This window comes from Fusarium verticillioides, chromosome 9, assembly GCF_000149555.1.
Source record: "Fusarium verticillioides 7600 chromosome 9, whole genome shotgun sequence".
Classification (NCBI taxonomy): Eukaryota; Fungi; Ascomycota; class Sordariomycetes; order Hypocreales; family Nectriaceae; genus Fusarium; species Fusarium verticillioides.
Window position 1 is genome coordinate 1,262,205 of NC_031683.1, and position 21,711 is coordinate 1,283,915.

The window sequence follows — 21,711 nt, forward strand, 5'->3', positions numbered from 1 at the left end:
TTGTGAGCAATGATACTTTGCTGCGATCTAAGGAATCTCCAATTTTAGGCTAGGTAGGCACCCGACCTTTCTAGAAGATCCAGTTCGACACCAGGTGCCTTAGTACCTATTATCACATGCATTAGTTACGCCTGTGCCACGTTAGTAGGCAAGCATGGATGTCACTAACAAAACGTCCATGTACTCACTCACATTGAAGCAATTCAGTGTACCTCGATTTTCTACATGAGATTGCTTCAGACTACTACTACCTAACGATATTATTGCATACCTGGGCAAGGATGGATGCAAACTAAAGTCAAAGATGCCTGCCTACGTACAGCGAGCCCATGACGAATGCTCTGTCGGCATTATCAACAATTACAATGGAGTACAATCCATTCACACGATCCAATCGGATCAATAAGCCAAAGCATGAACCTGCGAAGCGAAATATCGTATGTACATATCTCACTACATACGAATTACCGGGTGATGACAATTCAATCCAAATCGATAGGCGATGCTCCACAGACACACCCCTGTCTCAAGTCGGCATTGCTGCATGTGGATGAGAATATTTATACATATGTAGAATCTTTATTTTCACTACATCGTACTAAGGTAGGTAGCTAAGGAAGGAAATAAAACTCGGGGCCTTAAGCCTAACTGATAAAAAGATTTAGGTAACTTGGTATAAATTTAGGATGCTTTTTGCGGAGTTTATTTTGTCACCCTAAACTTAGGTCTCATGTTTTCTTGCTCCCTAAGGGGCAGGTACGCCAGATCACATCCCCGGTGGCATTCCTACATACCGTACCATAAACTAGACCTACACCATCTTTCACTGTATATATACTCCGTAGGTTCGCTCCAAAAAGATATCCAATCTATTCCACTCCATGATGCTGGTGTGAGCCTCCGTGTAATGTAATCAAACTACAGCGGCAAGCAATCTTAATCACAAGGGATGCGAGACTTGAACTCGCTTGCTTTAGTTGAGCAGCAAACCTTGACAAATTATTCTCCAGTGTGGGACTTGGCACAAAAGATCCCATTCCCAGCGAGCTTCCAGATCAAGATTCTATTTGTCAAGTTCGCATATGCCGAGGTGAGTCGTTTCGACATGTCGCTCAGGCGAGGCTCTCGGCATAATGCATGCGAACCCTAAGCTGTCGCACGTGGAAAGGCACCAACAGAGTTTTCCTCTTCGAGAACTTTTGTGTCTGTGCCTCAACCGTTGCAGTATCTGCATATTGGAGCAAGGTTTTATCCAGAATATACAGAGACGCTGATCAGTGGACCTCCTCGAGTGCACTTTGCCACCAACTCATTCATGTTTTTTTTGGTTGATACATCCAGCCATCGGGTTTCGCGAGTTTGATTACTTCCTTTCTTAGGTGAGCATACGTGTTCCTAAAGAATACAAGTCAGCAAGACCCAAAATTGACAAAACACTTTGCCGAGGTATCATTAGCCAGCCTACCTTCTCCAATTCTAGGCCAGGTTTTCATGCCGTTTCTAACTTGAAATGCCTGAAGAAAGGCTCTGGAAGAAGTTTAACTTCTTCCCGATCAAGGATCCTGCCACATCGGTGGATTACCATGTATCTTAAAATACATCCGTGGTGTTGATGACGACTGTGTAGCATGTTATGCCCAAGCCTATCCAGGGCGGCGAGGGTCTAAATCGGACGGTCTGGTTGGGCTAACAATCCCCAACCCTGCGAAACCTGGACCTTGCAAGTTGAGTGTCCCGATATCAAACCGCTTCGAACAGCCGTCCTCCATATGTCTACCAATTCAATCATTAGAGTTTGTGAGCGCCAGAGTGTATGGCATGCTTACCTTCTCAGAGTATCCTTTCGAGCAAAGAGGCGTCCGCAATAGTCACACTTATGATTGCGCTCCTTCATATGCACACTCTGGTGGTGTCGTTGAAGGTCTGTCTTCCGCACAAACTTCTTAGTGCACCCGTCAACAGTGCAGGGAAATGGATATTCGCGCTTCTCATCATGAGTCTCAAGGTGCGATTTGTAGTTGTAGCTGCGACTGAAGAACTTCCCGCATCCTTTGACTTCGCATTGGAAGTTTGCCTCCTCCTTCGATGTGTGCTTTCTTGTGGGTCTCTTCGCCTTGGTCGTCTTCAACAGTCTCCTCTCCTGGCCAAGATCAGGAAGTTGATTTTGCGGGGTAGAATAGAACTGCGGCACCTCATATTCTTGCTTCGGCCAAGTCGTTGAACTATTTGCGCCGAGGCTGGAGGGCAAATTTGAAGCGAAGGGGGCTCCATCGGTTTGATAAGCGGTAGCAGCAGCAGATGGACCGGCAGTTGAGTACGGTTGCGGCTCATACCCCTGACCATAGCTGCTCACGGCGCCTTCGACTCTGAATCTCGAGTTAGAGGGATCTTGCAAGTATCCATATGGTGGCCTTGCGCCTATTGATGGCGCTCGCGAGGATTGGCTAGTAGACGACAATGATGGCTCATGGACTGACGTGTTGCGACTGGGCGGCATGTAGGCGTCATGTGTCTGATATGGGGCAGGCAAACAAGAGTCGTATCCAGCAAATGCATTAAAATCCGCATGCAGGGCGTCAGGTTCTACCGAGCTTGAAGAAGCTGTACTTGTTCCAGCCACTAAGCCATCTGGTGTGACCCAAGCAGTGCTACCGTGGTCCATGGGAGGCGGTGATAGAAGTTCTGGTTGAGGCACTGTGAACCAGCGAGCGTGGTGGGAGTACGAATCCGAATCCAAGTCTGACTGTGAAACGCCTGAGACAGCTTGCTGAAATGGAGAGCAGTAGCAAGACGGCAGGCGATTCGGGGGGCAGGAAGTGTCAGAACTGGACGAACTCGTTTCGAAGAACTGTGAATACTGCGATACGGGGGAGTTCGAGGTCGAGGGAGGTGTCAGGTACATATTTGAGGTCGTTATAGAAAGCAAGTATGCGAGGGTCGGGTTAGAATCCGTGGGGATGCTAGGGTCTCATGAGCCATGCACTTCCGGTAGGTAGAGAACCACAAGCCACAGGCACCTTTAGATTAGGTACTACAGTGAGTAGAGATTCATCGACCAAGACGGGAAACCCCATGACGGGGTACCAGTAGGATAAATACAACGAGGGCACAACCAACACGGGAGATGGAGTTGTGAGCAACAAACGCAGATGGACGGTGGCAACAAAGACGAACGTCGACCAAACCAAGTCCTGGGCGAGAAATGGGCGTACGTACAGGGAAGATCGATTACTTAGATCCTCTTTGATGAAGCTACTACCATCGATGAATTAGACCCAGACGAGGATTGTCGAAGGATCAGTCTCCGCCTGCATGGGGGGTGCTAGAGAAACAGGCAAGACAGGCTAGACAGGCGAGTCCAAGGTGGGGAGACGGGTAGGTTGGCGTTCACGGCTAGAGAGCCACTGGGAAGGTGTCGAGAAGCGGGTGACGGGGCCGGGAGGAGAGCGAAATGAGGTCTAGGCCAGGATCGAGCTCGCCAACCACACGGCTGGGCCATTGCGACCCTTGACAGATCTCGTGGATGACTTGAGGTAGATAACGGTATCGCTAGGGCCGTTTACTGTCACCAGCCAGCCAAGCAAGCAAGTAAGATGTGTGCAAGTCAGGCCGTTGAGTGCCCCAAATTAGAGCATAAAATCAACCCTAACGCGAACTAAGGTATAGAGGGCCGCATTCCGCAGCGACAAGGATTTCAAGACTCGAGAGAAGGCTGCTTAACACTCAGTGCAGGTACTGTTGTTGGTGCAACGATAACGAAAGAAGTAGCATAGAGACAGAGCCTAGCCGCAGCCCAGCCTAAGCCAGTCCAAGTTTGGAATGCGTCCGTATTTGAACCATGTTCGTGGGTTCTTTTTCAAAGTGATGCCATCGCCCCATGAGTTCTCCACCATCAAGAGCCAACACAAGAAGAACACCAACACACTCGGAAGATATCGAGTACGGCACCTTGCGCTTTCTCTTGATTGAGGCGTGCGCATAGCCCCAATTTGGCAGGCTGGCCCATGCAGCTCAAGCGCTTGTAGTGCCATGGCCGCAAGGTAGATGCAGGTGCGTGAGAACCAACGACGGTGGCCCACGGCCTTAGCTAGGTAGGTACGTACGTAAGGCACCTTGGAGAGCAGGTAAACAAGTGAGCGCATTTGTCGATGGCATCCTGTGGTTGCTCACTATTATTATCTTTGGGGGGCAGCATGGCAGATTCGCCGAGACAGAATTAAGGAAAAGTTTGATGGCTGCAACGTCATAAACATAATCCCTTCGAGCTCTGTTGATTTAACCAGTTAGAATATGGGGGGCCATCACCGCTGACCTGCGGGTGACAGATAGTACACTGCGTCCACATAATTTCATCTGGCGTTCCTGGAGATGGAGGGAGGTTCCTTGGCCAAACCATGGATCGTTCATGTGCAGACATACTGGAGTCTGGCAGCTCCCATCAGTACGAGGGCCAGGGGCCTTAGAGTCTGTAGGCTCTGATCTCTCTGTATGCGTCCCGTCTCAATGGCATGGCAGGGCAGGGCCAACGGATCAGGTGGTGCGACTCGTGCGAGTCCGGCTCGGTGCAAGCCAGCCAGGGGAATGGTAAGGCAAGGCCAAGTACAGTAGGAACCGGGCTAGATCCGAAGAGCCGATACGGTAAAGTACGAGGAAACGGCTCAAGACCGAGGAAACCCTAGAGGATAATAGGGAATAAACCCCTGGTCGTACCGGTCAAGTGCTGTGTTTGGCTTGGGGCAGGGCCGTGACTCCGGCCGGTCTGGAGAATGGATGTGATATGTGGAAGCTCAAAAATCCACTCAAGTCCAATTTATCCCTACACGCTGCCGTTGCACGGAATAATTAAGTGGGCGCGGCCCAGGTGGGTCAGGAACTTGTGGAGTGAAGTGAGGTGGGCACGATGTAACGAAAGGACAGTGCTGTTTATCCTTGGAACGGCCTGTGATGGCACTTCTGAAGGCCCAAATGGCGCGGCTGTCTACAGTGTCTGCAACCTTACCACATGTGGCAGTAGATATCGGCTTGTTCCTGGCCTCAAGGCTCAAGCTCGCTCAACGGCCGGTGGCGCCCCGCAAAACGGCCTCTAGGTACTAAGGTACTGGACATATCGACGCCCCGACGTTGGATGCACGCACATGTTTGCAAATAGCCTCAATATTCATTCATCCCGTTTAAACGCAGCCGGACCGAAGATACTGCATCTCCAAAGCCCACGGCACAAAACACAGTTTGAGCCTTACCTTGCCTTGCCTTACCCTACGGCGGCCCGGTCCTTTTAATCCTTCGTTCTTACACTGCGCGCACTCCGTCCGCCGCATATAATGAGGTACTTAACCTTATGTATTGTAGGTAGATGGAATTTTAATCAAGGTACCTTTGCGCATCCATCCATCTGCAGTCGAGATAGATACACCCACCAAACTTTAACCTTGGAGGATAAAGCCCACTCTGACGGAGATTATAAGCCATATCCGCGTTGCTCTCGCTGTTGGATAGGTGGTGGTATTTGTCAGAAAGCAAGATCTCTTATTCCAGTCCATGCGTCTAGGGGAGGTGATGAATTGCATCCGGCGATGCTACTGCGCTAAATGATGACGCTGCGTACAACATGTACATGCGTCCGTACATACGAGTAGTCTGGTCTACACCAGTAACCCAGGAGTAAGCAAATGAACATCTGTAAAAACAGCGGGTATTCATCATCACCTCAGCCAAGCAAGCCCGCTACATGAAGAGTGAGCACTCAGCCAACGTTAGTGCCTCGGGGGGCTTCTGTTGTTGAGGTGCACTGTAATCGTATTTTGCTCGTCGTCTCATGGGTCCCGTCCCTAAGGTATGTAAGGAAGGTAATTTTTGGTCCATCCCGTCTCTTACCTCCACTAACCTCCACTACCTTACGGGGTGATGCCGCGACGAGTTTGCCCAAATTGGCGACAGCCAAGACAAGCCGTCTCAGCTTTCTAGGGTCCCTGGATCACCATTAGTCTAAGGTAACTAAGTTAACTACCTACCTAAGTAGGTGCCTTACCTTGAGTAGACATCCATACATCCAAGCCTGACAGGCGCAGGCGCACCGGTTCTTTTTGCCGCCGAGACGCCCAAGCCCAAGCTTGGTAGGTTCCAATGCTTGTAAGTCCAAGATTCGATGCCAAAGCCAGTAAGCAGGCACACTGTAGAGTATTGTGTTGTGTTCTATCCGTACATTTGCCAGAGTCTCCAGACGCAACATTGTTTCGCTCGGCTTCCTCTTCATTGGCTGCGGGCTCGGCTATAATTATGAGCTGAAGAGTTATTGAATGATCTACGGCGCAAGGCCTACTTCCAAAACGTCCCTTCCGTTTACAGGTGGCGTCGTATATCGTATCGTATACAGGCAGACCAGGCGCTGCATGGCTGCCATCAGCGCCATGGACGGCTTGATTTATCAACCCATGCTTTTGCGATGCTACCGAAACTGAGAAAAGCCATTTCCGTTCAACTCGAAAGCTTCCTCAAAGGACTTACCGCTCCAACTACAATATTATTACTGTCCTAACCAACATTCGTCTCAAGATCCATATAACCAACTGAGCTTTGTGTCACTGCATGCAAAATGTCAAGGATCTTGGGAAACCTGGAGCCTTGCAAAGGAACCAGTTTGTTCATCCGCAGAGTCCGGCCCGAAAACTCTGCAGCAAGGAAAGTAAAGACCTCTGAAAGCTCTCAAGGGCAGGAGTCGTGATGACACCGAAATCAGAACTTCCACAGTAATGGGATCGATAGACTCCACGGGGCGAGCCCACCAAGGTTACACAAACGGCATTCGGCCATGTCTTCTCATCACCGAGTTAATTACACGTCCTAGTCGAGATTGAATGAGTAGACGCGGTTCGTGCGGTTACCCTCGTGAAGATCATGATTCGAAGAGCGTCTCAAAACTGCAATCACCGATCGGTTGCTACACAAGCTTAATTCAGAGCCAGGTCTTGACTGGCAAAGGCAAATCAACTGTCTCTGATATCGAGGCACGAGTGGATAAGGCGACAAAGAGAGGGGGGTACATATGGATGGATGGATGGATGGATGGATGGATGGATGGATGGATGGGCGGTCACTGGTGGGCAATCTTTGACTGTTTCCATCGATTCCTGGTACCTATCACCTGCAGAAGCCACTGCATTAGGAATGCCATGGCTTGTGATGAAAACGGTAGCTACGATACTTTCTCCTTCGCTTGCTTCCAATTCCACGGAGGTCACTTAAATCAGATCCTGGATGCCTGCCAGGATGACATTGCTCTTAGACCAAGCCAACAGCTCGGGGAACCCCTTACTTTAGCAAGATCTTCCTATGGTATATGACTGTCTAACAATTGCCTACCATGTTGATTTCCGAATAGCTCTTGGCTGAGTGGTGACCACAGCTGACGGTTGTCGCGACAGTTATGGCTGAGCAGTATCGAACAAGATATCCATTCTCGCACGATCACACGTTTCTTGTAGTAGTGCTCTTCCGCAGTTCCAGCGCGCAACACGACATACAGTCCCATCTACTTGGTTGCCCATCTTCAGAGGTTGAGTATGGTTTCGCGATGGCTTCTGCCTCGCCTATCCCTGCTCAACGGTTTGGATGACATGCGCCGAATTAGAGTTTCCCTGACAGACTCTAAACGGGATTCAGGCGATTTCCAAGTGAGCCGTGCACTGGTTATGATCGATCCCCAGCCTAAGTTAGGTCTTTCTCCTCGATCAGGGGTCCACAGAGATCCATTCCACTTGGAGCCTTCCAGACCATCCATGCATGCCATGATGATCTTCAAGTCAAGGATCTCGAAGATCTATCTCACGGCTGAGGTAGGCAGGAAGTCGTAGTCTCAGCTCTCATCCAGTTCCAGTCTCGGTCTGACGATGGAAGGTCGCACAAGCCACAAGACAGGCACGTAGAGCTGCAGCACCTAAACCGGCAAATTCCCCGAAATCTGCCTGCCATATTGGTTTGTTACTGCAGTACCTCCTGTATCCTTGTCAGTTGGTGGTGATCTTCTAGCCCCCAAGGCTTGTTTACAATCCGTCTACCAAACTACGAGCAACCAAGGTACACACACATCTGGCTACTGGGTATATGGCAAAGGCCCGTTGAGGCGGCCGCGCCCAGGGTTTCTTATGTCCAGGACTCTACGTCTAAGTCAAAAAGTCCAGTCTAGATCGCAATAACAGACCCATAGTTCTATTCTTAGGATGCCACTGCAACAAGAGCTTTGGAACATTTGTTGTTGAACCCCAAAACACTGTCACCCATTAATGACGTAAGTGTTCCAAGTATCTCATGAGTTCCTCGGCTCAACGAGTATCAGATGCTTGTCGCCGAGTCTGTCAATTGCAACCCCATGATCTCGCTCTTTTACTCATGGACCAAGCATACCTTTTCAAGAAGCCCCAAGAGTGCTCATCTACTCGCCACACAGTTATTTTCGGTATTTGTGAAGTATGTCACAGTTATGATAGTCCAGACTATGCAAATCTTTCACGAGTTTACATACAACCATTTGTTAGGCGACTTTATTAATATTCGAACCCCATCTCTGAGGCGTTCTGAGTTCTTGTTCTTGTTCTTGTCGCACCCCGGCGAGCATCCATACGTATCTGCCTGTCTGTTTACCTAGGCAAAGCCTTTGGCGAGTTGCCAGAAGTTGTCCATCTTAGTGCGAGCCAGAGCATCTCTCGCTTCCGAGTCTGTCTCACACACTTTACTTCCCCATTTCCTGAATACTCGTGCTTTCTCTTCGCCCTCAAAGACAAGCCTGCATTCGTTCATCGACATATCCTTGAGCTCGCCGTTATCCTTTTCGGCGAGAAGCCAGTCGCGTGTGGCGCCTTGTTTTCCGTCTCGGTCCCTTGACGGCGAATTCTCGGTCCAGTCGATTCGGTTAAGCATGAGCTTCTTGTACTTCTTGATACTCCATTCTCCTCCCTCTACAATCACTAAATTGAATTTGGGGTGCATGACGCATATGCCTGTAAGTGCCAGTTGCTCAGCGTTCATGCCGATCTTATAACGGTGTTGTCCATTCGCGAGGCTTCCAATCTTAAAAACCAACATGTGAATTCCCTTCTCGGCGTCTTTTTGTTGATTCGTCGCGATTTTGTCGTGTTTCTGATCCTTGGTGAGTTTTCTTTCTTCGTTTGTTTCGACGTGTTTCTGGTGGCGTTCCGCAATCTCTCGATTGACGCGCGCTTCGACAGCAGTTGGATCCTTGACAGCAACTAGATAGAGCATTAGCATGTGATTGAGTCAATGAGATCGTATGTTAGACTCACCGTCACCAAGAACTCGCATCAGATTGCCTTTCTTGACCTTGGGGGGCGGAGCTGGTACCAATCCCAAGCGAATTTTAGCTTGCATTTCTTTTAGCTCAGCCATTCGTCGTTGTCGCCTCAACTTCGCTTGTTCTCTCGAAGTCAGAAACATAGGCTTCGCCGCCGGAAGGTGTCGATCTTGAGGTGGCTCGAGTGCCACCGGATGCTGAATGTATTCAGTGATGATGCTGTCGGCTGTCGTAAGTTTGAGTTTCGAAGGGTCATCCAGCCTATCATAACTTCCGCCGTCAACAAGTCCCTCGTCCCACCACTCAATCTCTGGTGGTGCATCTACGACATAATTCCTTTCAACATCTAGATCGTCGTCGATACCAGCTTTTCGAGTTTGCTCTGCAATCCGTTTTTTCATCGCCTCCAAGGCGGCTTGTCGACGAAGAGCATTGGCTTGGGCGATGTATTTGCCCTTCTGGTTGAACACAAGTGATCTTGACTGTCGTCCCTTCCCTCCACCAGGTTGTGTTGAAAGACTAGGATCGTAGTAGGGATTTTCCCCATTCTGTTTATTGACGAAGCCAGGCCTCGTGGCGTCTTGCGATCGGACCTTGTCTGTTCGCCCGGTTGATGGTGTTGGCGTCGATTCCTTTGATTTACTTGCGGATTTATATGATCCTAGATCCTCCAAGGCAGGATGAAGCCCAACATTAAGACCCCCCTTTGCCTTACTGGTTCCGATTGCTGCTGCGACTCGAGCCTTGAGTGCAGCCATCCGATCCGCAGCAGACTCGGTCTTTTGTACTCGCGATGAGGAATCATGGCGAGGGCCAAGTCCATGGGATTGGTTGTTGCGATCCATCACTGCAGCTCAACGATGCCTGGTCGTTTGGTTGAGGCTACAAAGGCACTGCCTTTGCGGCTGTGCTAAGGAGCGCCTTACGATGATCAATAATTTCAACTGCAAATTACGGCGTGTATCAGCAGGAAAATTGCAGTTGGATGGTCCGGCGACCGCGGTTTCGGTGATGCGCGTGCAATAGATACAGCTTTCAAGATGATGCAACTGGCAAGGTCAGTAAGAGCCATGCGTGGAGACACTGAGTCGCGCGCAAGACTGCATTGCATGGTCGGTCTAAAATTCTGCCGGGCCGCACCGCCAAAAAATTGTTCTCTCGCAACGGTCCCACTGCCTCTCCGATTTACCTTCACTTCGCATACTGCGTTGGGGAATGGATTTCGTCAGTTAACCCAAAGACGTCGCTCAATCGCCATATTATTCGCTCGAAAGGGCGGCAGTAACGTCACCATGAACATCGCACAGCCGGTCGCATCCGGTGTAGAAAGCGTTGAGTTTACGTTCTTGTCACCAAAGGAAATTCGAGCAATCTCTGTGAAGCGAATTGAGAACCCCGAAACGTTCGACAATCTTCTCAATCCTGTACCAGGCGGTCTCTATGACCCTGCCCTCGGGTCTTGGGGCGATGCGCCGTAAGTTCCATTGACATATCAAGATTGACGAAGACAGCCTCTCACAGCGCAATCACAGGTGCACAACATGTAACTTGAACCAGGCTACATGCCCCGGCCATGCTGGACACATTCAACTTCCTGTGCCAGTATATCATCCAGTATTCATGGATCAAGCTTACCGACTCCTGAAGGCTACCTGCGTCTACTGCAAAGGATTCCGACTTCACCAGAAAGAACTACACAAGTATGTGTGCCAACTAAAACTTCTTCAGCACGGCCTGATTCAGGAGGCTCACGTAGTGGGTGCTATTGGCGATAACGAGCTGGCCATCGAGCTCGGCGACTTCTCTGAATTGGAAAGTGAAGCTGAGGAGGAGGGCGCCGCCAACTCGATCGATAACGTAACGCGCGCAAGAGACAAGTACGTCGACAAGTGTCTTGGCGGTGTTAAGATCAAGAGAGGCGAAACAAAGAGAGGGAAACACGAGGGATCGAGCGAAATGCGTCGTGAGATTATTAAGGAGTTTCTGGCAGAAATCACCAAGCGCAGAGTTTGCGCTAGTTGTGGTGGTATTTCACCCTCCTACCGCAAGGATCGATTTGTTAAAGTCTTTGAGAGATCCCTCTCTGATAAGGACAAGGCCAAGATGGCTCAGAAGAATTTCAAGCAGGCCGATGCTATGGCCAGAGTCCACCAAGCTGCGACCAAACAGAAGCCTGATGGATACTCCTCCGATGAGGGCGTTGCAGATGTGGTTTCTCCTGCTCGTGAGACTTCCCGCATCAATGGAGATGTCGCCCATCTGGACACGGAGATGGTAGACGCGGATACGGCTTCTACTTCTTCTTCTCCACAGCGGTATATCAGCGCCATGGAGGTTCGAGCTCGTCTCAACGAGTTGTTCACCAAGGAGCAAGAATTGGTTTCCCTCCTATACAATGCGAAGCCCCCAACCCGAAGCTCTACCAAAGTCACGCCCGACATGTTCTTTTTGACAACCATCTTAGTTCCTCCCAACCGCTACCGCCCTGAGGCTCGAACAGGCGAGTCCGAGATTTCTGAAGCCCAGCAAAATTCTCTTTACAAAAACATTCTTAGAGGCTGCGGGACGATCGCGCGTCTGCACAGGGAGTTACAGGAGGAGAAAGCCGATGTCAACAGGATGCATCAGGCCTCAGCAGAGTTACAAGAGTCGGTCAACGCACTCATTGATAAGAATAAAAACCCGGTCCAAGGTGCTGCAGCGAAGCGCAACGAGGATGGCATCAAGCAGAAGCTCGAGAAGAAGGAAGGTCTCTTCCGAAAGAACATGATGGGCAAGCGTGTTAATTACGCCGCTCGAAGTGTCATCTCACCCGATCCCAATATCGAGACCAACGAAATCGGTGTGCCGCCTGTCTTTGCGAAGAAGTTGACATATCCCGAGCCAGTGACCAGTCACAACTTCAGAGACATGCAACAAGCTGTCATCAACGGTGTCGACAAATGGCCTGGCGCTTTTGCTATCGAAAATGAAAATGGCCAGATCGTCAACCTTCGCAACAAATCGGTTGACGACCGTGTGTCTCTCGCAAACCAGCTACTGGCTCCCACGAGCAGTAATGCTGCTAGGACCCGGAACAAGAAGGTCTACCGCCATCTGACCAATGGCGATGTCGTTCTGATGAACCGGCAGCCAACACTTCACAAGCCGTCTATTATGGGACATCGAGTTCGAGTTCTCCCTGGCGAGAAGACAATTCGAATGCACTACGCCAACTGTAACACATACAACGCTGATTTCGATGGTGATGAGATGAACATGCATTTCCCGCAGAACGAAGTTGCCCGCGCTGAGGCCCTCCAGATTGCCGATACTGATCACCAATATCTATCTGGTACTGCGGGAAAACCTCTCCGAGGTCTCATTCAGGATCATATCTCAGTATCCGTTGCTCTCTGTAACCGCGACACATTCTTCACTAAAGGCGACTATCAACAACTGGTTTACAACGCATTGCGGCCCGAGAGCGGCCACATTGTTGGCGAGAGAATCGAACTTGTTGCCCCTGCGGTGATCCGACCCGTAGCTCGATGGACTGGCAAGCAGGTCATCACCACCATCTTGAAGAACATGCAGCCTCCCAACTGCGGCGGGCTTTCCATGAAAGCGGAAACACAAATCAAAGCAAGTCAGTGGGGTGTTAATTCTGAAGAAGGAACTGTTCTTTTTCAGGATGGCGAATTCATCACTGGTATTCTGGATAAGTCACAGATTGGTCCTAGTTCTGGGGGTGTAATCCACGCTATTCATGAGATTTATGGCCCGGCTGTTGCGGGTAAGCTCTTGAGTAGTCTCGGTAGATTGCTCACCCGATATCTCAACATGAGGGCCTTCTCTTGTGGTATGGATGATCTGAGACTTACACCTGAGGGAGAGCAAGCACGGCGAGAAGCGCTTGTGCCTGCTGACTCAGTGGGTCTCAAAGTTGCATCTTCCTACGTTTCCCTCGAGCAGGACCCAGGCCCTAGAGATCCTCTGCTACTGGAGCGCCTGGAAGAGGTACTTCGCGATGACAGCAAACAAGAAGGTCTGGATCTTCTTATGAAGGAAGGTCTTAGTAAGATCACGGACAAGATCCAGACCGCTACCATGCCTGTTGGTCTCGAGAAGGCTTTCCCCTTCAACCAGATGCAAGCCATGACAACATCCGGTGCCAAAGGATCCAGAGTGAATGCTTCACTGATTTCTTGTAACCTTGGTCAGCAAGTTTTGGAGGGTCGACGTGTCCCTATCATGGTCAGCGGCAAGTCGTTGCCATGCTTTAACCCATTCGAGACTCATGCTCGAGCTGGCGGTTATATCGTGCAGCGCTTCCTTACAGGTATCCGGCCTCAAGAGTACTATTTTCATCACATGGCTGGTCGAGAAGGACTGATCGATACTGCTGTCAAGACGTCCCGCTCCGGTTACCTGCAGCGATGTGTTATCAAGGGTATGGAAGGTCTGACGGTCGCGTACGATACTACCGTGCGAGATGCAGACGGCTCCATGATCCAGTTCCTATATGGCGAGGACGGTCTCGATGTTTCTAAGCAGAAGTACTTGACCGATTTTAGCTTCATCTTGGAGAACGTCACATCAGAGGCTTCACAGCTCCGTTACGACCCCAGCGTTGGCGACCGCCTGGGAATGCACCGCGATTCGATCACCAAATACATGAAGAAGGCCCTCAAGCACACCAACGCGAAAGATCCCAAGGCTCAGGATCCGATCTCAGGTCTCTTTAATCCCGCCACGACTGCGTTCGCCACATCTGAGAACTTCTACAAGGCTATGACTTCATATATCAAGGAGAATAAGGATGGCCTTGTTCGAGACAAATCGGATAAGAACAAGCTTGCGCTCTCCCGTGTGAGCCTCAACAAGAAGAATGCGGAGATGCTGTTCGCGATGAAATACTTGCGGTCTCTTGTGGAGCCTGGAGAAGCTGTCGGTATTGTAGCGGGTCAGTCTGTCGGTGAGCCTTCGACGCAAATGACACTGAACACCTTCCATTTGGCTGGTCACTCTGCCAAGAACGTCACGCTGGGTATCCCTCGACTGCGTGAGATTCTTATGACAGCTAGCGACAAGATCTCCACCCCTGCCATGTCTATTTACCCAATCGAGGAGATGTCTGTAGAAGATGCAGAGATCTTCGCCAAGTCTATCTCAGTGTTGCCTCTTGGCTTCATACTCGATAGCATCAACGTTGAAGAGAAGGTCGGTCAAGGCAAGATTTACGGATCGGCCAAGATTTACAAGGTCGATATACAGTTCTTCGACTCGGAGGAGTACACCAAGACATACGCTATCAATATCTCGGACGTTGTCGAAGCTGTTGAGAGGAAGCTCCTCCACCGGCTGGTGACTCTTGTGAAGAAGGACATCAGGAAGCGAATGACTATGTCTACAATGGCCACTCCCGACGTTGGCGCCAAGGCTGGTGTTGTTGAGACGGCTGCTCCCAATGCCGAAGCTGCCGGCAATTTCGAAGATGATGAGGATGATGAGGATGGTGATGACGACGCGACGAATGCCAAGCAGCGAGCCAAACGAAGTGAGGCCGTGTCATACGGACCCAACGATGATGAGGATGATGCCGTGCAGCAGGAAATGGAGCGAGATGCCGGTGACGATGATGCTGAGGAAGATGAAGGCTTCGGTGGCAGCCCCCGGCAGGCAGAAGATGACGGGGACGGCGACGATGTTGACTGGTCTGCAAAGGCACGAGCCAACCGGGTCCTGGAACAATACGCCGAGGTTACAGACTTCTCCTTCGACGAGAAGACAGGAGCCAGCTGCAGCTTCACACTGGAGTATGATTCAACTATTCCCAAAGTCCTCATGCTCAACCTCGTTCAAGACGCCGTAAAGAAGACGGTGATACAGGAGATTTCTGGCGTCGGCGCCTGCACCCTTGTCGAGGAGAAAGACACAAAGGTCATCCATACTGCCGGTGTGAACCTGCAGGCAATGCAGCGATACAGCGATTTCATTGACCCCAACCGCATCCAGACCAACGACATCGCTGCCGTACTGGCCGTGTACGGTGTCGAGGCAGCTCGCCAAAACATCGTGCAAGAACTTGCCGGCGTCTTCGGATCTCACGGCATCAAGGTGGACAACCGCCACCTGAATCTGATCGGAGACCACATGACGAGGAATGGTGGGTTTACACCTTTCAACCGAATGGGTCTGAAGGGTAACGTCAGTCCCTTCACCAAGATGAGTTTCGAGACGACGCTCGCATTCCTCAAGGACGCTGTGCTGGATGGTGATTGGGACGATCTGTCTACGCCCAGCGGTCGGCTGGTGATGGGTAGACTTGGAAAGGTTGGCACAGGTGGCTTCGATGTTTTGGCGCAACTTCCTACATATCATGTTGATTCTTTGGCGTAATTTGGGCTGTAATAAAAAGAGTAGATATCTGCATTCAATTTGATCGATTATATAATACTTGTTCGCATAAGCCGTTGAATCCCTCGCATCCGTCAACAGAGTAAATTGTGCCATGGAGCCAGCATCGGAAGACTCAATCGGGTTTGACAATTGCACAATGATGAATGAATTAGAGAGCAAATGACTGGGCACGTGCGACTATTTTCACAGGCTGTGGCAATGAGTCATTTAGTAAGTATCGTGGCGGTTTAAACATTATGCTGAATGTCAGACTCCCCTTCACAGTCGATTAGGCACAATATCACTTCACAATGAGGCGGGCAACGGGAGCAGGTAGCATTGACATGAAGTCAGTTGACATCAGTCGCGTGTGTATGGTCGAACATGCTACGTTATTCATGTTTCGAGTCGAGAACGCGGTGGCGCGCGGTGGCGATTCAACTACCCTTGGCAGATCACACGAGGAACGAGAAACGATCAAAGACCGGTAGTCGATTGCGAAAGGCAGCTAATTAGCTTGCCATTTAATATACATCCCAACTGTAGAAAGCATGTTCCTCGTGAACGCCTTGATTATCCCCTAACCATGATATCCCTCGTGTCAAAGCAAAAAGTCGTGATCCTCCCAAATACCTATGTGTAAGGTCGCTTAGTTGCGCTCGCCTCGGAGACGGCGGGCGAGCTGAATGTCCTTTGACTGGATGGTAACACGCTTCGCATGGATGGCGCAGAGGTTGGTGTCCTCGAAGAGGGAGACGAGGTAAGACTCGACGGACTCCTGGAGAGCACCGATGGCAGAAGACTGGAAGCGGAGATCAGACTTGAAGTCCTGGGCGATCTCACGGACCTGTTTACCAAGTGTTAGTATGTGTCAGGCTGTGGTTGATGAAGCAGGTGGCGCTTACCAGACGCTGGAAGGGGAGCTTTCGAATGAGGAGCTCAGTCGACTTCTGGTATCGTCGAATCTCACGGAGAGCGACGGTACCGGGCTTGTAGCGGTGAGGCTTCTTGACACCTCCGGTGGAGGGGGCGGACTTGCGAGCTGTTGGTGATAAAGTTAGTGACGATGCTTTTGATGAACCGAGACGCGTATCGCGTCAGGTTGAAGTCGCGGTGAGAAGACTTACCAGCCTTGGAAGCGAGCTGCTTGCGAGGGGCCTTGCCACCAGTGGACTTGCGGGCGGTCTGCTTAGTGCGAGCCATTGCTGAAGATTGATGTGAAGATGAGAGTATGTGGTTGATTGATGGTAGCTGTTGTTGTTGATGGATGATTGTGGGGGTGGAAGGCTGAAGTGGGTGTGTGATGCAGAAGGAAAAGTCGAGAGAGGGAGCAGGCGGGGGGATTACTTTATACCTGAGTGTGCAGGCGGCGGCTGATCTGAGTGCAGTGGACCGTGCGCGCTGATTAGAGTGTGTTGTTTGCAATCACCCACCGAAAATGGAAAAATGGGGCCCTGGCGAAAAATGCACCACTGACTGTAAAAAAAAGCTGCACGCGTGCTGATTTTCTATTGGCTCCGATTTTCACGTTTATCTCGTCTGCACGCGTAAGGTACTGACTGTAGCGCCCCACGCACGCACGCTTGTCAAAGTCACCCACCCGTTGAAAATCTGATCTCTATTTTGCCAGGCAGGCAGCCAATGGCGAATTTGCTGTCCGGGGCCATGAATTTCTATCCAGGCACCCGATTATTCCGATAATTGATTGATTGATTGACTGAGGCCAGACTCGACCCGGGGATGAGGTACGTACGTAGCCGCAGTCGGTCAGTCCACTCTGGGGAACATGCCGCTAGTATCTCGTTTCCCATTACAGTTTTTGTATGAGTCTATGTGTATGCTATGCCTTGTGTGATATTGGATGTGATGAATGTTTTTGGTCTTTGTAGTCTGCTCTATTGTAGTGCTTGTTGGTTAGTCTATAATTGGCTGCAACTTCATTTGTTCACAGTTTCTTGGACTGTGCATGATACTATTCTGGTAAGTGTACAATACAATACAAAGAGCAATTATTGACATTCTTTCCTCTTGATGCCTTGCTACTATGCCTTGGGCTTCAGTTGTTATTATTTGGTTATTTCACTTTTGGTTTGATATCTGAGTATCAAGTTGGGCATTATAGTTGTTGGACGTATTCAGTGACAGAGTTAACCATGTTCAACAAAATAGTAAGCTCAACGCAACAGTAACGGAAATCGCCACAGTTGATAGGTAGGCAATGAGTCACAACAGCCCAAAGCTTATGCCGTAGAGCCTACAATAGTATTTCAACAGCTTTACCGCTACGTACCCAGTTTGTCCATGCCATCCAAGAAACACATTGTGGTTAAAAACTACCCTACAACAAGACTTTACACGGATGGGACAACATTGTATCCAATTGCACGAGTGGGTGGCTGGCTCAATGGAGTTCAATTGGCCGGGGTGCGTGTTATGCTGCTGAGTGCCGGAACCTAGACTAAGCTGAGAGAGAGCCTGAGACCCCCGCTTCCGATTTCAAAAATCAACGCAAGCCGAATTTTTAATTCGTCAGCTTAAAAACTCGCGTCACTAGGCACCTCTACTCCTAGATCGCGTCGCCCGGCAGGGATCAAGATCACACAGTGGGTCCAGCCAACTGATCCCGATTCTGGCCCACTCGTACTTAAGCTCTCCCACTCCCGCTCTTCATTGCTGCATCTCATACTCAAACACTTTCATCCAACGTCTCTCTACATCTACTGCACATCCCCATACACTACGAGTGTATACACATATCATACACACACAACCAACTCTCCTTCCATCACAATGACTGGACGTAAGTAACAACTCACCTCTGCATCCGCATCTGCATACTTGCTCGACCACCATCGACGCGTTGCGGACGCGCCTCGCGCTTCCTCCCAAAGCTTACAATCATCTTCACAGGCGGTAAGGGCGGCAAGGGTCTCGGCAAGGGCGGTGCCAAGCGTCACCGAAAGATCTTGCGAGACAACATCCAGGGTATCACCAAGCCCGCTATCCGACGTCTCGCTCGCCGAGGTGGTGTCAAGCGTATTTCTGCCAGTAAGTTGCCCACCACACAAGACTGACATGATTGTGGTTCTAACGCACCACAGTGATCTACGAGGAGACCCGCGGTGTCCTGAAGACCTTCCTCGAGGGTGTCATTCGTGACGCCGTCACATACACCGAGCACGCCAAGCGCAAGACAGTCACATCTCTCGATGTCGTCTACGCCCTGAAGCGACAAGGCCGCACTCTTTACGGTTTCGGCGGTTAAGCGCACTCTGTTTTACATGCTGTTACGAATATTTGCGGTCGACTGCTTGCTGTGCAGGACCATGTAGGGTGTTTCATGACGACAAATGGGTCCGGTCTTGTTTTTTTGGGTGTTCTGTATCATAGGGAAACGGGGGATTACATTCGGGGATAATCGAACATGCCCTCGAGGCGATTTTGATCATCACATCGTGCCAATCCCTTGTATCATTGTGAACATCTTGCTGTGCTATTGTAATTCGTTTGTGAACGCCGATAGTGCCCGTGCGCTGATCTGGTCGCGTCATTGTCGGCGCGTCCAGGCTGCCGCGCGCTGTGTGTGTAATTATTGTTATGTGCTATATTGTTGACGCGGGTGGGTGTCGTTGAGGCGCGTTGACGGGTAGTGTCCCTAACAATGCTTCCATGGACGCGTCTGATTCCTCGCGTTTGGGATAGTCGACGGCTATTCATGAAGTCCTGTCCATCTTTATACACCGAATATTGTCAGCGCGTACGCCGTGCAGCTTTTAGCTTATACTGAGTTGATGAGTATATTATCATAGAGCTTGTAGGATATATTTGCATCGAAGGATGTGGTAAAGGCCCCATCCATGTGCATGTTTCTCAATGCTCGTGTTCTGGAAAAGGGTTGCACGCTTTCATATTGTGTCCTTGCCTCTCTCTCATGATATTACGCGTTACAGCTTCCCATTTATACTAGCATACAAACTTTGGCTTCTGGGGAGAAACGTTGGTCAAAGTCTTCAAGCGGAGCACCACTTAGACATGGTGAAGCTGCAAAAATCATTTGACGGCTGGCTTCGCTATAAAGCGCACGCTGAAAACGTCAGCACACACCCGTATCAGCCCAAGATGAAGCCTCTTTTAAATTAAATAAATATAATGATTACACTGTTGGTCTCAATGTCAACGTATTGATTTCACTCACAACACAGACTGCTCAGACTGCCGACGTCTCAGCCTACCCTGGATGCCAATTACATAAACCGAGTGTCAAGTTGGAGACAGCTGGTTACATCTCAATAACAGCTGTTGCACTGCCTTCACCAATGAGTCACTTTACTCCGTATTTGTTGGGGCCGGTTGAGATAATACGAACGCGGCAGGCATTGACGACTGAACAAATGCGGTTCTGGAACAGTCTATCTCGCCTTGTGATTAGTACCTATCCCGAACCTTGCTTGAAAACTGCGGTCGGAGTGAAGCTCATATTTGATATTGGCCAAGAGGTAACGCATTGGAAACTCGTAGATAGGTAATTAGGTACATAAGAAGCAAGGACAAACATATCCAGGCACGCATGTCGCCCGATAGATGAATATTCGGACACATCTCATGCGCTTGTCAATCGGCCGAAGGTATCGGATTACGGAGCCTACGGGTGGCGAGAACAAAGGATCGTCGGGCCTGGACCACGTGGATTGTTTGCTAAAATTAGAGGCCGTCGCAGACGCAGACATATACATCCGTGGAGTGGAATTTACCATGTTTGGCCCATGCCCACTACCTGTCTACTAGGTACCTACGGATGAACAGGCAGGCAGGAGAAAAAAGACCGTCGGCATTGATCAACAATATGTTACTCAGCCTTGAAGGTGGCTAAATGATGACGGGGATTACAAACGGCTCCGAAAAGTTGGAGTTGGACGCGATCGGATTACTCTGGAAACCCGAGAGCGACGGAGGTAGTGAATGAATGAATGGCCATGGCCAAATCCGTAGCCCAACTCTCGGCAATGGGGTTTGTCATGAAGCTGTCTAGATAGGTAGGTGTGCATACAGAACATGCATGAGATTCCTCCCCCACGCGGACAAGCCGAACGGTGGAAGCTGGATATCAAGGACGAGATCTATCTGTGCGGACAACAAATGTACTGTAGATTTCGAGATGGATATTTGGAAGCAATGATGGAACAACCATGTCCATGTCGTGCAGAGAAACGCCTTGACCACACAGTCGGTACTAGCTTACATCGAATTGAATCGAATAGTGTATGGTATGTATGTACGGTTAAGACCCCTGTAACGTAGCATACATAGAGTAACAATGCCTCCTCGATCAAGCATTGTTTCTCACACAGATTGGTGACTGCTCAGCTCTGTTAATCCTTTGCTCGTCTTGTTCGCCGACGACAACGAAATCGGGTGGTTGAGATTTCGATATGCAAATTGCATCGTATCTAACTTAGTGCCAGAGGAAACACATTGGCATACTATTCACACGCACAGACATGCGATAAAGACTATCGGTACCTCAGAGACTACATATAAGCCATCGAATATATTGTGCGCATGTACATACGTACCTAGTGAGATAGATGCTCAGACTCGAATAGTGAGAGATGGATCGCCCGGTGCCGGCCTCAGCCGCCGCCGTTGCGGGCACGGGTACTGTGCTGAGATTTCGCCGCCAGCCCTACGAGGGCGGACCCAACGGACGGAAGAGAAGCACCTACAGTACTAGCTAGTCCCAGGTAGGCCGGGCCAGGCCAGCCACACTTGAGTACCTCCCTATGGCTAATAAACGCTTGGTACCAGCTGAGAATTACGGTAGCTGACATTCATTTCACACTGCAGTATGTAACTACCTAGACGCTGTGCATGTCACTTCTTTGGTTCTCGGACCGGGCAAGGAAACAAGATCGAGATGAACGTGGCGTGCAACTCAAAGTCAGGAGCTTTTCGCCGACAAAGTCGCACACCCAACCCAAATGATAGGTAAATCTTGCATGTTTTACACAGGCCCAGGTAGGTAGGGT

At 50.0% G+C, this 21,711-nt stretch overlaps 6 protein-coding genes across 11 annotated transcripts; 3 read left to right on the forward strand and 3 right to left on the reverse strand.

Annotated features, from left to right (window-relative positions):
- Positions 1-590: 590 nt before the first annotated feature.
- On the reverse strand, positions 591-4,761 carry FVEG_11371 (hypothetical protein). 4 transcript variants are annotated; one of them, XM_018900607.1, is made up of 5 exons: positions 4,171-4,761; positions 3,018-4,112; positions 1,827-2,960; positions 1,466-1,773; positions 658-1,395 (listed from the first exon to the last, which is right to left on the reverse strand). In XM_018900607.1, the coding sequence occupies exons 3-4, from the start codon at positions 2,900-2,902 to the stop codon at positions 1,644-1,646; spliced, it is 1,206 nt and encodes a 401-aa protein (XP_018758912.1). In that variant the 5' UTR covers positions 2,903-2,960; positions 3,018-4,112; positions 4,171-4,761; the 3' UTR covers positions 658-1,395; positions 1,466-1,643. The 4 variants fall into 4 exon arrangements, with proteins under 4 accessions (XP_018758909.1, XP_018758910.1, XP_018758912.1 ...); XM_018900605.1 differs by having other exon boundaries at positions 594-1,395; positions 1,827-4,112; XM_018900606.1 differs by having other exon boundaries at positions 3,018-4,761.
- Positions 4,762-6,247: 1,486 nt separating this feature from the next.
- FVEG_17014 (hypothetical protein) lies at positions 6,248-7,359 on the forward strand. The gene is made up of 2 exons (XM_018906254.1): positions 6,248-6,682; positions 6,737-7,359. The coding sequence occupies exon 2, from the start codon at positions 6,855-6,857 to the stop codon at positions 7,338-7,340; it is 486 nt and encodes a 161-aa protein (XP_018758913.1). The 5' UTR covers positions 6,248-6,682; positions 6,737-6,854; the 3' UTR covers positions 7,341-7,359.
- A 987-nt stretch (positions 7,360-8,346) lies between these two features.
- On the forward strand, positions 8,347-15,791 carry FVEG_11373 (DNA-directed RNA polymerase I subunit RPA1). 3 transcript variants are annotated; one of them, XM_018900610.1, is made up of 3 exons: positions 8,347-9,142; positions 9,222-10,778; positions 10,837-15,791. In XM_018900610.1, the coding sequence occupies exons 2-3, from the start codon at positions 10,345-10,347 to the stop codon at positions 15,683-15,685; spliced, it is 5,283 nt and encodes a 1,760-aa protein (XP_018758915.1). In that variant the 5' UTR covers positions 8,347-9,142; positions 9,222-10,344; the 3' UTR covers positions 15,686-15,791. The 3 variants fall into 3 exon arrangements, with proteins under 3 accessions (XP_018758915.1, XP_018758916.1, XP_018758914.1); XM_018900611.1 differs by having other exon boundaries at positions 8,347-8,995; positions 9,055-10,778; positions 10,837-15,762; XM_018900609.1 differs by having other exon boundaries at positions 8,347-10,778; positions 10,837-15,762.
- FVEG_11372 (hypothetical protein) lies at positions 8,638-10,149 on the reverse strand (the record flags this gene model as incomplete). Its single annotated transcript, XM_018900608.1, has 2 exons — positions 8,638-9,242; positions 9,297-10,149. The coding sequence occupies 2 exons, from the start codon at positions 10,147-10,149 to the stop codon at positions 8,638-8,640; spliced, it is 1,458 nt and encodes a 485-aa protein (XP_018758917.1).
- A 543-nt stretch (positions 15,792-16,334) lies between the features above and the next one.
- FVEG_11374 (histone H3) lies at positions 16,335-16,888 on the reverse strand (the record flags this gene model as incomplete). Its single annotated transcript, XM_018900612.1, has 3 exons — positions 16,335-16,532; positions 16,591-16,727; positions 16,813-16,888. 3 exons carry the CDS (start codon positions 16,886-16,888, stop codon positions 16,335-16,337), a joined length of 411 nt encoding a protein of 136 aa, XP_018758918.1.
- Positions 16,889-18,276: 1,388 nt separating this feature from the next.
- FVEG_11375 (histone H4) lies at positions 18,277-19,854 on the forward strand. Its single transcript, XM_018900613.1, has 3 exons — positions 18,277-18,485; positions 18,596-18,733; positions 18,787-19,854. The coding sequence occupies exons 1-3, from the start codon at positions 18,476-18,478 to the stop codon at positions 18,948-18,950; spliced, it is 312 nt and encodes a 103-aa protein (XP_018758919.1). The 5' UTR covers positions 18,277-18,475; the 3' UTR covers positions 18,951-19,854.
- The last annotated feature ends 1,857 nt before the right edge of the window (positions 19,855-21,711 follow it).